We start from the raw sequence: 17,144 nt of genomic DNA, 5'->3' as shown, positions 1-17,144 counted from the left end.
ATACGCTGATGCCAGGGCCAACCCGGGCAGCCCTGCACAGCCACCTCCCCTGCCTTCTGCACAGGTCGCCTTTCAGGGACAAGAATGCATGGATGAGAGGAGGGCAGCGCCTTACGACGCACTTGGGGGTTTGAGGTGATCAAAGAGCGAAGGAACTTAACTCCTCACAGTGTCAAGGCCCTGGAATTGCACGTGACAGACAGACAGGTCATGGGGTCTTAGGACCTTGAGTCCTTAGCGCTGACGCTGAGATAACTGCTGTATGACAATGACATCAAGGGAGGCCTTCCTTGGTTGGCCGCTGAGTAGGAATTTAGGGTAAGTCTGAGGAAGAAATTCACCTGGAGCCTGCTCTCTGTGTGGGCTAGGGAATGCCAATCCCTTTGAAATGAATGTCCTTGACAGTACCCACTGGCACCTACCCCCCCCCATCTCCTCCTCCCTCACAGTGGGACAGCAGGACCCCAGCCCAGGCTTTTCCTCCTCTGTCCTATCTGGAGACAACTGCCTGGCCTCGGCACTCACGCTGTGCTCTGTGATCCCAAAAATGTTCTTAGGGTTCTGTAGGCCCCAGGGGTCCAGAGCCAGGAAGCAATATGCTACCAGGGTGAGCCCTGACACAGGGTGAGCTCTGTGGAGGAGGGGAGAGAGATGGGGATGCCCACCTTACTGAGTCCTTTCTCTCACGCATGTTGCCTACCCCTTCCCTGGCCCTTTCAGGTCAGGCCAGAGTGTAGTGTCCACCCACGTGAATTTTCTTTCCCAGAGGCAGCATGTCAGCCTTAATTCTGCGATTGAGAGGCTTGCTCCTTGAGTGGAGGCGTGCCTCAGGGCAGGTGGTCTGGGTTTGCCCTTGATGAGGCTGTCTCCACCCCCTATGGTCTCTTGTTACAGAGCTGTGAAGAGAGTGGATAAAATCATTCGGGGGAGTCTCGATAATGGGAGTGTAAAGAACACCATCATAGAACTGTGGGAGTGACCCTGGGGTGCTTAATGCTGACATTTTGGGTGGGGCCTGCGTGCTGAAAAGCATTAAGCACCCCTTGTCTCGGTCCTCATGATACCAAGAGCACCCCCAGTTAGTGTGACAATCCCAAATACCCAGACATATCCAGATGCCCCCTTGGGGCTGACCTGGATCTGGGTCATATTGATTTGTTGGGTGTTGACATTCATAGTGTTGGTACCCATTCCTGTGTCACATAGGAGGTCTGTCCCAAAGCCACTGGCCTCATGTTACCCCAAGTAAGAATTCGCCACAGATCTTCAATGAAGCATGTGAGGACAAAAGGGCTCTCATTTCTGCTCACTGAAGATAGTGGCCAAGCCCACCTCTGTTCTCGGAAAGAAAGGCTCCTTCCTTTCATTTTTCTTGGCCACATTTTCCAGGAAGGAACAGGGACATCTTAATGGATTTGGGGCCCTCAAGGAGTTAAATATTATTAGAAGACGTTCAAAGTCCAGACTCTGTTACCCCCGGAATAGCCAGTTGTTGGTGACAGCCTGGTACGGCTCTTGTCTGAAGGGGTCCTGAAGAGGTGGAGAGGTGAACTAAGGTAAGAGGGGGCTTGAGGCAGGACGGGAAAGTAGAGCATCTCTCAGCACTTACCCTTAAACTGGCCTTGATGTTGGCTCATGGCATGCATGAGGTGAATATCCTGCTTGTTTCCGTGCCTCAGTATCCCTTCCTGCAAACAGGGCTGGTCATGCCAACTACCTCCTCTCTGTACTGTGTGGATCATGGAACAGACTCATCAGCAAGGCCCAGGCTAAATGACTCATTCGGTGGCTCAAGCCTGGATGACTTTACCGTGTCCTCTAACCACAGTGTCTTCCACCCAAGCAAGTCTTTTCGCATAGCGCCTGGCATTTCAGACACTCAAGGGACCACAGCAACCTCATCCAGTAATGGAGAGCCTGGGTCAGTGTGACGTGCCAGGGCCTTGAACAGGCCAAACCTGTCAGCAACCTTCTCTTGAGTGCTAAAAGCATCTGTATGCGGTGTCCCCTAAGCCAAGAAAAGATGTTAGCCAGCCTTCTGCCCCGTTCCTTCCGTTCTGGTCTTTAGGGAATCCCCCTACCCACGGCCTTTCACATCTGTTTACCCAGCAGCGGGGGTGGCTTTGGGAGACACCTGAGAGTGTTATGACATACAGCTGAACTGGGACCTCTAGCTTGGGATGGCTAGTGACAAGTCGATTTCAGACAGGTGACTGCGGTTGGGACTTGTGGCACAAGCTATGAAGGGCGGGGAGCCTGATCTTTCCCATGAATCGTGCTGAATTCAGGGGAAGGAGCTGGGTGGGACTTGACTCTAAGCGAGGTGATTTCCTCAAGTGGTGCAGCTCACGGAGGGCCCAGCTGTCAACCCAGCCCTGGGAAAGGTCCCAGAGCTTGAGGGCCAGCAGGGTGGCACTGGGCACCAAGCCTTTGTGCGCAGTTCTGAGTAGATGCTACACAGGCCTTGGGATGGCTGATGGAGCTCCTTGTGTGGCCTGTAGTGGCCTTTCCAACTCCAAACCCCCAGAGACTGTACTTCCTAAGTCCCTCACTTTCTCAGCACCAGCAGAGAGTGGGGTGTAGACAAACGTGAATGCATGACGTAGACCGCCGCCTTTGCACTACACGGCGCACTGAGCATGAGAGGTGTTTGTATAATGTTGGCAAAGGAATTTAACAGAAACAGAAAGCTGTGTACTGTTGTTTGGTCCCATTTTCCTGCCTTTCCTCTCTCTCCACCCTCCCTACCACATTGATTCTGTCCCCAATAGTTGGTATTTGGTGGCAGCTCTTGGTCCTGTGGCTGTTCATGTTTCACTGAAAACATAGAGGGGTGGGAAGTGGTAAGGAACGTAATTTTTTCTAATTTTTGTATAGGTATCCACAAGCGTTTGTATTTTTTGAATTGCAAACACTGTGTTTTCTGGTCTTTAGGGGGTTGGTTGAACTTTCTGTATTACTTTTTGGAAACTTGAGTTTTACCACATTCTTAAACAGATTTGAAATAAATTCTTTTGACACTGCCAACAACTGGAAGACAGGTGTGGTCTGTGGTCACTTCCCCATTTCCACAGACTGGCCCTGGCTGACCACTGGTCATCAGTTTTAGTTTTGTGGGTTCCCAAATCTCAAAGTAAAGATGTGGGTTCAAATTATAAGGCACCATTTTCCACAATGAAGGTATGGTTTCATTTAAAAAAAATTGTGTGTGTGTGTGTGTGTGGGGAGAGAGAATGTGTGCATATTCGTGCACATATGTGCAGGCTAGAGGTCAACCTCCACTTGTTTTTTTGAGTCAGGTTGTTTATGGGCCTAGCACTTGCCAATTCAGCTAGCCTGGCTGGGCAAGCCCCAAGAATCCCCCTGTCCAGCTATGTCCTGGTATCCCTGTCACCTGCTGACATGCCAGTCTCTACTGTCCTCATGCTCGCCATAAGGCCACAATGCTCAGCACACAACCCGAGTGTGCAGCACAGACACAAATGAATAACTGAGTGAGGTGGCTCAGTGGGCCTATGACTTCCACACAAACACCATGGCACATGTGCCCTAACATACACACAAAATAAACTTTAAAAATGTCATTTAAAAAACCTAGCAAATTGGATTCCACCTCATGAGTTGGTTTGGCGATACTTTCGGAGCCACCTGACAACCTGCTGGCCATGACCTAAAGGTCTCTAAACCCACATCACAGCGCATACTGGACAAGGAGCCAAACACCTAAGGTGGGAAGTACCAGAATCCTTCCTCACTGGAGATCTCCCTTTAATTTACCTCACTCTCTTAGAAGACGCTGACACCCAGGTAGGGTAACATGACTGTAAACATGGCCTTGTGAGGTATGGGAAACCAGTTAGAACTGCCGTGTGTTACTCAACAGCCAGCCCTCATACAACAGATGTGTATTTTTGAAAATTCTTACAAAATGGATTTTACACAAAGCAGGTTGACAATAGGACTGCTTTTCCAGAAAACCGAACGATGACAAGAGTTCTTAGTTCTTTCATGACACAGTAACACTGTCATCAGAAGTCCAAAAGGCACTGTAACAGCAATCACAAACACTCAGGAGACAGTGAAACTATGAAAAGGAGGACTGGAACCAAGTGTGCTGACACTAGCAACCAGAAACCCGAGTGGAGCCTGGGCCTGGCCCGCACTCAGCAGGTCACCACCCTGTTTATCCGTCTTGCTCCTCATGAAGAGACCCCGAGGGACATGAAGTGCGGTCTGCAGTTCAGTGGTCCTGTGTCCGCGCTGTCACGGTACCTATTCCTCTCTGGAGCTGACAAAGTTCATCATTTTGCTACTCTGGAAGAATTTATTTTCCTGATATCAGCGTGGCTTAGAATCAATGTTCCATTTCTGAATTTTCCAACTTGTCCAACTTTTCCATTTGACAAAATGCTGGGAGCAGACTTCTTGGATCTCCTGTGTTGACAGTAAGAGATAAGAGAAGGGTGCCAGGCAGTTAGAGCAAGCAGGACCGCAGGCGTGGATTCCTCTTCTTGTGCAGGCCTACCACAACTGCACTGGTCTCTCGCTCCACAAGGTGCTGAACACTACTTCCAGGGTGACCCTTCCTCTTTGCTCGCAGTTCCTGACAGATGGTCACCTCCCTGAAGTGACCTCCAGCTCAACCCTCCAAGCTCGACTGAAGCCTCTTTACAGGACTCACTAGCACCAGGCATCACCAATTTGTATTTTCACATTTGGAGGCTTCCCTCGCTGCCATAACCCCTCAAGGGACAGGGCTCCCTCAGGGTGACATCACTCACCTGGCACAGAGTGGGCACTCAATTGACAAAGACAGTGCTACGGTGAAGAGCCCAGACTGGAGCACGGCACCCAGGAGAGGAGTCCTCACCCGAAGCTAAGAAAGTACCAGGCCCTTTCCCACCATTTCCCCATTTCCCATCAAGAAGCCCCACTGTGAGTGCGGCACACTAGGCCAGCCATGGCGAGCTCAGACTCTCACGCATCGCTGGGGCAGTTTCCTAATCACCTCTTCACAGGCCCACGCAGGTAACTAGAGGGCTGGGATGCTGCACTCACGCACAGGCCCACGAGAACCAACCACAGACCTGGTCAGGGACGCCCCAGCATCTGTGGCCACTACCCACCTGTCCTCATGTACTTTCCTCTTCTTTTTCTTGAAAATGTCTGTGTCCCGGGCCTACATCAGCAACAAAGACAATGAAGCAGTAATGGATGGTAAATATTCACAACAGGGCAGCAAGTTTGTGACAAAAAGCCACATAAATGTCATCATTTTTTAACATTTTCAAGTGGGTTTAGTAAACATAAGCCAACAAGTCTCACTCTGACTTGTTACGAAATGCGACAGGTATCAGGATCCGGTAGTGTACACCCGTGACTGTACTCAGACGACAGAGGCAGTGGAGGGCAATTCTAAGCCAGCCTGGGTTCCTGGGTTACACACTGAGACCCTGTCAGAAACCCCAAGTGTCATGACCCCTCAGGACAACCATAGTCGAGCACCAGCACCTGCTGGGCGCATGGTGGGCACTCAACAGACACTGTGGCAATGACCTTTGGCCTCAAGGCCAGCCTCACCTTCTCCATGACCAGGCCAGATGCCTCAGCTGGCATGATGAAGCTCAGCTGATATAACTGGGGGCTGAGAGGGGGCATTAGGCAATGTTGGTGTCCCTACTATTTGGCAAGCTAAGCCCGCCTGCAGGCAGCCATGAGACAGCCAGCCCCCGCTTAGCAGAGTAAAGAGCAGACACCCACCAATCTCTCTTCTTCTTCCTGCGCTCTCCTTTTCTCTTTGATTTGTTGCTGTAAAACCTTGTAATTCACGTAACTTCTTTTCGGAGCCTGACAGGAAAGAATAAAGACACGCCATCCATTTTTCTCCTACAAGTAAGAAAAGGGCAGTCCCAGTGCCCCTGGGCTACCCCTTCCCCCAGGTCTGACCATGGCAGGCAGCCCCTCACCTTAGCCCCCAGCACGATAGCTCGCTCCCGTTCCAGGACTCTCTCTTTTCCTTTGCCATAGCCCGTGATCCCAAAGCGGTGTACTTCCAAACGAGCCTGTTGGTGCACAACAGTCAGACCCACATGCCAACAACTCCCCAGGCAGCAGCCTCTCAGCCACGCTGCCCCACAGCTGGGACCCTGCAGTGCTGCCGTGGCCGAGGAAGCACCAGCAGGCTCTTGAACCCCTGCGCTCTTAGTGTTCCCTCCTTGTTTAATCCCACAGCTGAAGCAATGATTATCTCTGCGTGAACTAGTGACAGTATTGGGATTCAGGCAGCACTCAGTGCTGTGAATGGATGCTCTCCACCAAGCCAGTTCAGAAAGGCAGCCACTTAGATGAAAGTGCCTCTCCAACATGCTGTCCACACACAGGAGCTGACCACAGCAGGTCAAACACAACTGTTCTCTAAGTTGCTGAGTGGCTTCCTCCTGTCCTTTTGTCAGACATCTTAGAAACCAGCTGCACTGTGGAAGTATGCACGTCTTTCTGACTTGCCACTGTATCACGGCCATTGCGCTGTAACCCTGTGCTAGTCAGTCAGTCATGTGAACATCCTGAGACTAGGGTCACCATTTCCCTAGCCTTGAGACAAGACTCTGCAGAAGGCTGGCGCTGTGTTAAAGCTGCCAGTTCATGATCAACAATGCAAACCTTAAAAAGGAACTATAAGTTACCTCAAAATGCTTACCTTTTCTAGGTTAAATTCTTGAATACCCACATCTTTTTCAAGGGCCCTTGTTTTATCCTGTAAGGAAACAGATTCTTATTAGAAACTACCAGTTAGCCAGGTATGGCAGCCCACACCTGTAATCTGAGAAGAGGCAGGGAAGTGGCTACAAGTGTGAGGCCAGCCTGGGCTACATCATAAAACCTTATCTTGAAACAAACAACCCAACAACTGTGCATATGTGTATAAAATAAAAATCAACTCCCCCCAAGAAAATAAGTGTTGGAAAGGATGTCAAGAAACTGAGCCCTTATAGACTGTAGGCAAAAATGCTAAAGGTACGGCTGCTATGGACAACGTGCGACACTTCCTAGGAACAGTAAACGCAGAGTGGGCAAATGATCGCGCAGTTCTACCTGGCAGGTACACCGATGTTCATAGTGGCAGTGTTTGCAGCAGCTAAAACACAAGGGCACCCAAATGTCTACCAACAGATGAACAGGCTAAGTGGTTCATGTTCGGCTTCTTGAAGAGAGGTGTCTCTGGACTGGGATGTAGCTCAGCGGCAGAGTGCTAATCTAGCAAACATGAGTCAACGCCACACAAAATAAACCAAAGAGCAGAATTCTGATACACGCCATATCATAGATGAGGAGGGCACTGTGATACAAGCCAGTCACAAAGTACAAGAAGTGACCCCATTCCAGAAGGGGCACTGCCATTTAAGAGAGAGAGAAGAGGAGAGGAAGGGGGACAGCTGCAGCTCTGCAGGAGGAAAATGGTGGCAACAACTGCTCACCAGTAATAAGTTATGTACCAAACTGTTGAGTATTTCATCACAAAGAAAAGCTGGAAAAAACCAATTCTACATGCTGCCGAAATTTTTAGAGCTTGCAGAGAAGAGGTGAAGAGCATGCTTTTGTTTTGAAATGCTATTTATTTTATGTGTGTGCCTAGCTGTATGTATGTGCTCCCCCCCCCCCCCAAGAGAAGAAAATGTCACTGGTGGACTAAGGTGACTAGACTCCGGGGAACAGTGCTTTCCACAAAGCCTAATGACCCGAGTTTATTCCCTGGGTCCAACATGGTGGGAGAAGAGAACAGGCTCCTATAGGTTGTCCTCTGATCTCCACACAGATGCACCATGGTACCCACTACCTCATGCACAAACAAATAAAATGTAATAAAAATCTAGGTGGACAAACTTAAAATTATTAAAATGTCCAGCTGGTCTCCAGTTAAGAGTGGGTGTGGTAGGTAAATACTCTTTTTCTCAAAAGAAGGTAGTTTTGGAAAGAGTAGGGACCAGGGTGAAGTGCCTCAACTAGATGACTCTCTTCCTGACTTCAAGGGAGCTCAGGATGAAGAGGGTGAGCTGGGTAAGCACTCTGTGGCTATTTGGCAATGAGCTGGGGAGGTGTCTTCAGGTCTGGTGATCCTCTGGCTCCTCCCACTGGTCTTACAAAGGCCACAGAACCTAATAAATCTGTTTTCTATCTCCCAAGCAGCCTGGAAGCCTGAGAGCCTTGGATGGACCCTGGCCTGGTGCTTGCTTCAGATCCACAATCGTTTCTCTGGATGGTCTGGGTCAGGTTCTGACTGCAATACTGAACACTGACAGGCACAGGACCTTCAAGTGAACTGAGAACTCATCAGCACACCCTCCATGACAGCTGAGGCGTATCTCAGAGGGAGAGGCTTGCCTGTGTGCATGGGCCCTCCCTGTTCCATCCCTAGCATCAGGGAAATAAACCAAATAAAAGTCATGCCAAACAGGGCAGACAGTGATTTTTGAAGGCCTTATAAGGTTTGTCTGCTAAACCAAACCGAACCCTGTCAAGCTGTGCTCACATGCTCTGAGTGGCACGTGTGGTAAGCAGTGCACGTGACTGCAGACCAGCACATCACCTCAGTAGGCACCAGGCTCCTCTGTGTAGCAAACACTTGCAGGAATCAGGAGTTAGTGAGGCAAGAAGGGGTCAGTGGACGGGAACAAGCACTAACTTGTGGGGACCGATGGCAACGGCAGAGGCAGTACTGACAGCGGAGCATAGAGAGAGGACACAGGGCCCCTTCTCTTCACCCTTCATTCCTGCTTTCTGTCCCCACCTTTTTGTTCTGAAACAGGGTCTCTTATGTAGCCCAGGCTCCTCTTGAACTTACAGAGATCTGCCTGAAGGCGGGATCGAAGGCGAGCACAGCCACACCCTGCTTCCGTCCCTTTTTTAGCTAGGCCACTGAGGCATTTAAGATTCACAGAGCAGCGACAGTGGAGACTGAGCAGCTTGAGGGATGTGAGGAGGACAAGGCCACTGACACTGCCCTAGGAGCCAAGTGCCAGCTGAATGCGTGTCCTTCCTCTCACAAAGCTGCACTCCCATTAAGAAACAGGTTCTTAGGTTAAAGGTTGTGCACACCTTTAATCCCGGCACCCGGGAGGCAGAGGCAGGCGGATCTCTGTGAGGCTAGCCTGGTCTACAAGAGCTAGTTCCAGGACAGGCTTCAAAGCTACAGAGAAACCCTGTCTTGAAAAACCAAAAAAAGAAAGAAAGAAAAGACACAGGTTCTTTCATTTGCTCCCCAAGTCTGTCTACGCTACCCCATTTCAAACCCAGAGCGCTGAGCGGTACCCCTCCCTCACTCTGTTGGTTATAACTCACTGCAAACAAGAAGCAGATGACCTCCTGCCTCCGATGGGAATGCTGTCATAGCTCCCCACATACTTAATTGATCTTTGCTATGTTTTGTACTGACTGAAGACCTCATCATGTAGCTGAGACTGGCCTAGGACTGGCTGTGAAGCAAGACTAGATTGACTTCAAGGAAATCCTCCTGAGTTTGGGCACGATCGGCATAAGGCATCACACCGGGCTGTCTTCATGGATTTTAAAGTACAGAATCCTACAGCTGCCTCTAAGACCTGGGAAGGGCTGGCTTCCCCCGCTTCTGTGCGTCATCTCATGCCACTGTCCCCTTGTCCTACTTCTGCTAGTCTTCCAGCTCTTGGAACCAGTCAGGCACCTTGCACCTAAGGGGGTTGGCAAAGCTGTTTCTTCTGCTTGCGCGGCTCTCCTCTTCCCCTGAGTACCATTTAATACGAGCCTGACCTGCTCAGGGCTTTACCCCCCCTGACCACTCCACCCAGAGCAGGCTCTGCCTGCTCCTCTCAGCACCGCTTGTTTACCTTTATAACTTCATAACCACAGGGACAACACAGCACCCACATGTTCCACTGCTGGTCTCCAGGGAGCCAGGCAGCAGGCACACAGTAACTGTGGAATGGAGACTCGCTGGCCTGAGTGTCCTGTGAACAGAGCCCGTGCTCGCTGTACTAAAGCAAGGAAGCGTGCGGAGTGCACTTGCAGCTGCAGACAATGGAGTAGAGCAGCACTAAAACCACGTTCCCAGAGAAACCCAAAAGCCCGAGACGACGCACAACACAGCCTCACTGTGGAATTTACGGCCTGGGCCTAGACTTTGGGCGGAAAGGTCATTTTTAGGGCTTAGGTGGGGCCAGACAGCTGGACTATTTCCAAAATAGTCTTTTCCTTTCTCTAGTTCTCCAATTCTGTTACTGTCTAATGGTAACCTGATCACACAGGTACAGACCTTTGCATGCTCATCTTGATCTGGTTTTGGTTTTCTTTTACTTCTGCTCTGAAACTCCACCACTTCCACGAGCCTGCTGTTGTTCTCTGGGGCAGAGAGCGACACCACATTAGCAGCAGGGACTTCTGCTCCTGAAGGGGGAGCTGAGGGGGCAGCGGAAGCAGAGTGTAGCTCTTCTCTGAGTTCCTTGAAAAAGCTGGAAGCACTCTTCCTCTGGCCCTTTACGAGAGATCCAGGCAGGGGGAGTGGCGCTGCTGTAACCTCTGCTGTGGTCTCCACGTCTCTCTTCTTTTCTCTCTTCTTCTTGATCCTTTTAGGCTCTGTTTCACCTTCGGTCTCTCCTGTTTGTTTCAACATAAGAAAAAAAAATAATGTAAAAACGATTTTGGTTTTAGTTAACACCAATACCAAATGAATGTTACTGTGCATCTGGCCCAGACACAAGCACCCATCTGCACAAAGAAAGAAACAAACCGCTTGGGGAGGTTTGATCCCCAGGACCCACATGGTGGAAGCAGAGAGCTGACTCCCATAAAGTGTTTCCTTATTTCACCATGGTGCAGTGACAAATACATAAATAAATATAACTTGAAAAGTAAAAACACAACTTAAAAGATACAAATTGTTTTTCTTCAAGTAAATTGCTTTTGCACCATTTTTAGACATCAAAATGCTCTTTCTCGCCTAGGTAGCTGTGCACCTCTGACTTGTATGAAAACAATTGCTCTTGTCCTCACACTTGCTGCTCATCTAGTGACATTCCAGCTGTGGTTCCCAGGCCTGCGACCTGCCATTTGCCCAGCTGCTATATTAAAAACACCTGGCTCTACATCAGTATTTCTGTTTATCATATTACAGGGTTACAAGTACCTGCCCCAGGCTTCCTGCTTTCTTTCCGCTACGAATTCAAGAGAATCCAGGAAAACTGCCTTAATTTAAATACCGCTACTTTCTACTAAATTTCTCATCTTCTGTTTGTTTCCTCTGCTCAGTCTTTCAATAGAGACCTGAAATTTGAACCAGAAGTCTAGGCCTCGTTACTGACCTATGTGCACAAGAGCTCTCTAAACACCAGCTATGTACTCACTAAATGTGTACTTGGAGCCAATCTGACTCTGGTAGTATGGATATAAAAATGAGTCCGGAACACTGGCGCAACTAACAATGAATCCCAGCAGATGTGGCCATAAGTCATATTGAGGATTTTATTTATTTTTTAAATATTTATTTATTTATTATGTATACAATATTCTGTCTGTGTATATGCCTGCAGGCCAGAAGAGGGCACCAGACCTCGTTACAGATGGTTGTGAGCCACCATGTGGTTGCTGGGAATTGAACTCAGGACCTTTGGAAGAGCAGACAATGCTCTTAACCTCTGAGCCATCTCTCCAGCCCCATATTGAGGATTTTAAATTTTAGTCATAAAACTAGTAAAAGTCGAGGCCAAGAGCTGTCCGTCCTCCACTCCGTGGACACAAGAGAACCTACACAGGACAAGTCAACGCGGCGCAAACTATGTTATTAGGCCCTAAGCCTTTAGATCCGAGCTCTGAAATGTAACGTTTAACAAGCTCCGTTAGCCTGTGGTGCTTGTTTCTCTGTAACTAATATATATAAGGGTTGCTCTGACAGTTAATGGGGGAACGCACAACAACAGCATGTACACCTGGTACGTTTTTCCACCTTCTAAGCTATTTTTTTAACCATGTAAGCGAACTTAGAATTTCGAGCAACAACTCCAAAATAAATGTAATACAGTTTGCAACGTGTCAGGCAATCTGCATGTGGGCTCTTCAGCCTGCGAGTGTCTGTCCTTTTGCCAAAGTGACAGACAGCTGCCTGTCTTCAGTAATACGCCTCGATTTTTCTTTCCCACACAGCGAGAGAGAGCGAAAGGTCGACCAAGATGTGGGTGAGAAGGTCTCAGAGAGGGAGGCGCCGCAGGGGTAAGGCGGGCCGGCGTGGCGCTAGGAGATCGGGTGACCCGAACCGGTTCCGGGTAGCCCGCGGTCCTGCCGCGGCTGGAATGCGATCCGCTGTCCTCAGCCGTCTCCTCCCGGGAGCCAAGCTCACCCAGGTCGTAGAGGTTCCGCAGCACCTCATCCAGGAGTGTCTCAGAGCCAGGAGGCTCTGCGGAGTCCGATTCTCGTTCCGCCGCCGCAGCCATGGGCATCTGCACGGATCTTCAAATCCAGCCCACAAGGAGGCACTTCCGCTTCCGGCGCTCCTGCGCGTGCTCCGCGGGAGGCCCTGCGCGGCCTCCGTCCTGCTAAGATGGCGGCGCCCGGGGTCCCGTGCGGTGGCCGTCCTGAGTGCCACCGCCCTGGGCGGCTTGGAGCCGCCCCGTTCGAAAGAACCGCCCCCAGCCGCTGCTCCACAGCCGCGTAGTAGACAAGCCCAGGCCCCGCCCGGGACGGCAGCCACACCATGGATGTTCCTAGCTCTTCCAGCTCCCGCTTCTCGGTCGGCTCGGCCAGCCCCGGCGCTGTGCTCGTCTACGCGGTAGGCGCCTCTGGGAACCGAGGCCCGGGGGGACAACTCGGGAAAGGACAGCCCCTCCTGAGCCCTGTAACCCTCCTCCCCCAGCCTCTGTCTTAGAGAGCGGGTCCTGACGCCCCTCTGTGCAGGACTTGGGTACTTGGCTTGGTATCCACAGCAACCATGTGTCTGCGTCTGGGTAAACGTGTCTGCTTTTCCAAGTTCCTGTCGGTGGTGGCTCCTCTGTCCCTTTCCCCTCTCAGGCCTGGAGCCCAGCACACCAGCACGAGGGAAGACTTGCAGGCTCCCCCGTCCATCGAGGGCGGATCGGCCGACTTCTGCCGGTTGAGAAGACCTAGCCCGAGAAGACTTGTCTCTCCACCTCCCGCCTTTTTTTTCTTCTGAAGTATTTTTTGGGAGAAAAATATCCGGCTAGAATATGCGAGTAGAGTTTTTAACACTCTAATTTAGGATGACTTGGAGCTTCTGGAAATTACTGTCTTCTATTCTATTTTTTTACCCAAGTTGTTGAATAGGTCTCCCATTGCCAGTGGCTTCACCCCTACTTGCCTCGACACCCCCCATGCAGAATTACTTCCTCTTCTGGTTTGAACTGGTGGTTTGCTTGGTTTGGTTTCCAACAGAATGTTGGTCGCTTGCAATATTCATGAGCTTACAATATTCATTATCAAGGCGGAAGCTTTGTACTCCTTCGTCCCGTGAGATTGTACAATGCAGGGGGACAATTTATTTTTATGTGTATGTGTGTTTACTTGCATGTTTGTATTTGCCCTTGGTGGTGTCTGGTGCGGCAGAGGCCAGTTCTGGAAACCGAGTTAAAGTTGCTGTGACCTGCCATGTGGGTACTAGGGAAAAAATGGCTCTTATTTCTTGGAGCCATCGCTCCAGCTCCGGGGAAATTTATTTTTAATAGTTTACTTTTGAAGCAATCTTTGTGGTTTGTACTCTGGATTGGCAGTGGCTATGAAGCCCCCAGGCTGTCCTGCACCTTGCAGTTCTCCCTAACCTCCAGAGAGCCAGGGTTGCAGATCTACACCACCACCCTTGGCAAGTCATGTTTTGAAAAGGATATTTCCATGGCATGGTAGTTAGCACCACTTTCTGATTTAAGTCCGGTATAGTGTAGTGTTAGCTTGTGTAGAAATGTCAAAAGTGGAAAAAAAAAAACATGTAAGAGCAAAGCAAACAAACCTCCTGATTTCTAGGAGAATAATGCTACCTTAAGAGTAGGATATCTTAGCTGGGCGGTGGTGGCACACGCCTTTAATCCCAGCACTCGGGAGGCAGAGGCAGGCGGATCTTTGTGAGTTCGAGACCAGCCTGGTCTACAGAGCTAGTTCCAGGACAGGCTCCAAAAGAGTAGGATATCTTTTGGAATGTGGGCAAACTTCTTTCACTGTCTCTTAAGAAGTTTGGGGCTGGAGAGATGGCTTGGGTTTTGAGCACTGGCTGCTCCTGTAAAGGACGCAGGTTCAGTTCCCAGCATCCACATGGCAGCTCACAAGTGTTACATCCTTACATAGACATACATTCAGGCAAAACACCAGTGCGAACAAAAATAATTTTTTTTTTAAAAAAAAAGAACTTTACCTTTATGTTTGCTGTTAACTGCTGCCTTAAAGCTTATGGTTGACTTCACCACACAGTTCTCTGGTGGGAAATCCGTCACCGTTTTACAGCTTGTTATTCCAAAGCAGGTGTGTTGGGAAAGGGGATTGTTGTGTAGATCCAACTCAAGACGTTTTTTGGCCTTTCAATGTGTGTGGGGGTTGGGATTTCCCTTGCAGGTTAATAAAAAGGAGGTGGTTCTTATTTCATCTATATATTTTTTTTAATCATGAGATTTTTGTCAACTTTCCATGTGAGTAACAAGGCAGCTGGCCATGAGTGTCCCCTGCCCCTTTCCCTTTGGTGCCACCACTGCCTGGTTCGGTCGCCTCCTGGCTGATGTTGTGCCCACACAGCTGATGATCATGAGAGCCTCCTTCAGACTGCCAGCTTCTTCCACCACCCTGTTCATTGTGCACTGCTTTCTGTCCAATTGGTAGTTCTGTAGTGACATCACGATATTGCTAATGATCAGCAGTGCCTGAAATCCCCCAGTTGCTGTTCTCGTGCCAAAGACTGCCTGGCCTCTCAGGACACCCGAAGTGGTCAGTGTGCACAGGTAGTCCAGTTAAGTGGGATAAATTAGGGTAGTGATTAAAGCATGCATTGAATGCTGTTGGAGTCAAGGGAAGGGGCATCTGGTTTATTTGGGGACTTGAGAAGGTATCTCAAAACAACACCAAAACTGAGTTTCTGTAGTATGAATACTGGGAGGTGGGAATCGCTGAAGTAACAATGTAAGAAAGTCACTGCCTTGCTTGTGTGGGGAGGCTGAATGCAGAATGATGAAGAAAACATAAGACAAAATTAAGAACATAAGTAAAAGGTGTTTCCTAAAAGAAACAAATGGTATCTTGGGTATCCTGGTATCAGTAGGTGTTTCTGAAAAGAAACAAAGCACATCATGGGTGTTCTGGGCATTGGTGACTTTCATCAAGGATTAAATCTTCTCTGTATTTGTGCTCTAGAAAGTCTAAGAAAACCATTAGGCTCTGGCGTGATTATCTGCATTAGTAATATCTTTCTCTCTGAAGATTATAAGAAGAAAGAAACTCAGGGTGGGGTAGATGTGTGATTCATAAGCGTGGAGATCAGTTAGGACAAACGGCCAATGTGGGTGAGGGGGTGAAGCCCAGCGAGGCTGGGAAGCACGGAGCATGATGGCTTTATGTGATACTTTGGGCAGGAGATCCTTGGCCCTGGGAACCAGTTGTGTCTAGGACCTGGGAAAGTGGGGGCAGTATGAAGTAGGCTGTTGGGTTCCCGTGGTTTGGCAACTGGGCAGAGGCTGATCTCTCAAAGATAGGAAGGACAGGGGAGGAGCAGGTTTAGTCAGGTACAGAGCAGTTTCGGTCTGGGATGCAAACTTGTCAGCTGTGGATTACCATGGTCTGGACCAGATACATCCTAAATGTTTGGTAGGCTTCTGAGTAGAGTTAGGAATGTGGTCCCCAAGCAAAAGAGGAGGGTGGGATTGAGAATGTGGATTTGGCAAGTCAGGGGCAGGTAGGCTGTATCTGAAGCTAGAAGTGCACTCTTCCTCTGAGACTTGGTGTGTGCATGAGAGAGTTCCAGTATAGGGTCCATACTTAGGGTATCTCAACTCAGACTCCAAATGATCTGCCAGTTGCTCCTGCTCTGGTTTTTACCAGTTTAGTCCTGCTTACTGGACCTCTGACTTTGTATTTCTCAGGATGGAAGTGTGTTGTCTCTTCAAAATGCTCACAGTCCCTTCTGTGTGGCAGAACTTTGTATTGCTGACTCTTTTTAATATCAAAGACCCAAATCAAACATTTCATGAACCACTCAGTATAAAGTACTTCCTCGTTAACACCTGTTTTGTCTTCTGAGCTCATTCAGTGGTGGATCACAGCAGTCCTTGTCCTGGCTGGCCAGAACTGATTGTTAAACATTCATGGCATTTGTTAGCCCATTGGTAAAATGTAGTCATTAATGAAAACTGAGGGTTAAGTCACATAAATTTATACTTAAATACAGTTTATGCAAAATAAAAATAAGTATTACCAAGCAGCATTTCCCAGTTATTTACTAAACCTTACTGTTCTCTCTGTTTGGAAGTTGTCCTCTTAGGGGAAGGTGGCACACACTCTTGTATCATCTCATGCTGCTGTGCCTCTTGGTTATTCTATGTGCTCTGGCCTGGTGGAGTAGAGTGCCACAGAGTGCCAAAGCCTGGGCTCCAGTGCAGGTCACTGACAGCATCCTGCCTGCCAGTGGACTCACTCAGTGACCTGATCTTGTTGGTCTGTGTAGAAGGGCATGCTTTTCTCTGGATAGTGTCTGCTTGCCCTGTCACTGCTGGATTCCAGTCTGTAGCAAGAGGCCTGGTGTATAGAGAACCCTTGGGCCTCTTGCTGAAGGAAAGCAGTGGAGAGGGAGGTTGTGGGAGGGCCCAAGGTGCAACCTGAGGTGGTGGCGTGCTTCAGCCTGACCTTCCTATTGGATTCTCACTTGCACTGTGTTCTTGGGTGAGAAGCCATTCCAATGTACTTACTTGCTGGCAGTAAGTGCTGCTCCTGCATGCTGCAATTCTTTGCACAGGAGGGGCAAGTGGTAGGGATCGTGCTCTCTTGGGATGGTTAAAAGGCATGGGTTTAGCTTTACAGGAACTAGAGAATAATGGGAGTTAAGGGGTAGTGATTGCCAAACCTACTTGTCAAGCTTTCTCAAAATATATATGCCCTGCTGATAATGATGCTGTCTTCTTTCTACCCCTAAGAACACTAAA

The 17,144-nt window shown here is 49.3% G+C and overlaps 2 protein-coding genes across 3 annotated transcripts in view; one reads left to right on the top strand and one right to left on the bottom strand.

Annotated features, from left to right (window-relative positions):
• Positions 1-3,888: 3,888 nt before the first annotated feature.
• On the bottom strand, positions 3,889-12,522 carry CUNH1orf131 (chromosome unknown C1orf131 homolog). The gene is made up of 7 exons (XM_050147021.1): positions 12,362-12,522; positions 10,286-10,626; positions 6,698-6,754; positions 5,967-6,062; positions 5,761-5,847; positions 5,127-5,179; positions 3,889-4,434 (listed from the first exon to the last, which is right to left on the bottom strand). The coding sequence occupies exons 1-7, from the start codon at positions 12,459-12,461 to the stop codon at positions 4,302-4,304; spliced, it is 867 nt and encodes a 288-aa protein (XP_050002978.1). The 5' UTR covers positions 12,462-12,522; the 3' UTR covers positions 3,889-4,301.
• A 42-nt stretch (positions 12,523-12,564) lies between these two features.
• The window catches only part of Gnpat (glyceronephosphate O-acyltransferase), a 29,081-nt gene continuing 24,501 nt past the window's right edge, over positions 12,565-17,144 (top strand). For both annotated transcript variants that reach the window (XM_050147018.1, XM_050147017.1), the window contains exon 1: positions 12,565-12,790. In XM_050147018.1, coding sequence (XP_050002975.1) covers positions 12,716-12,790 — 75 coding nt within the window. In that variant the 5' untranslated portion in view covers positions 12,565-12,715. The remainder of the gene's footprint in view (positions 12,791-17,144) is intronic.

The sequence above is a fragment of the Alexandromys fortis genome, unplaced genomic scaffold, assembly GCF_014885135.2.
Source record: "Alexandromys fortis isolate MF-2015 unplaced genomic scaffold, M_Fortis_MF-2015_v1.1 scaffold_12, whole genome shotgun sequence".
NCBI lineage: Eukaryota > Metazoa > Chordata > Mammalia > Rodentia > Cricetidae > Alexandromys > Alexandromys fortis.
The sequence above is the reverse complement of the archived record's forward strand: the minus strand, read 5'-3'. Positions and strand labels throughout refer to the sequence as shown.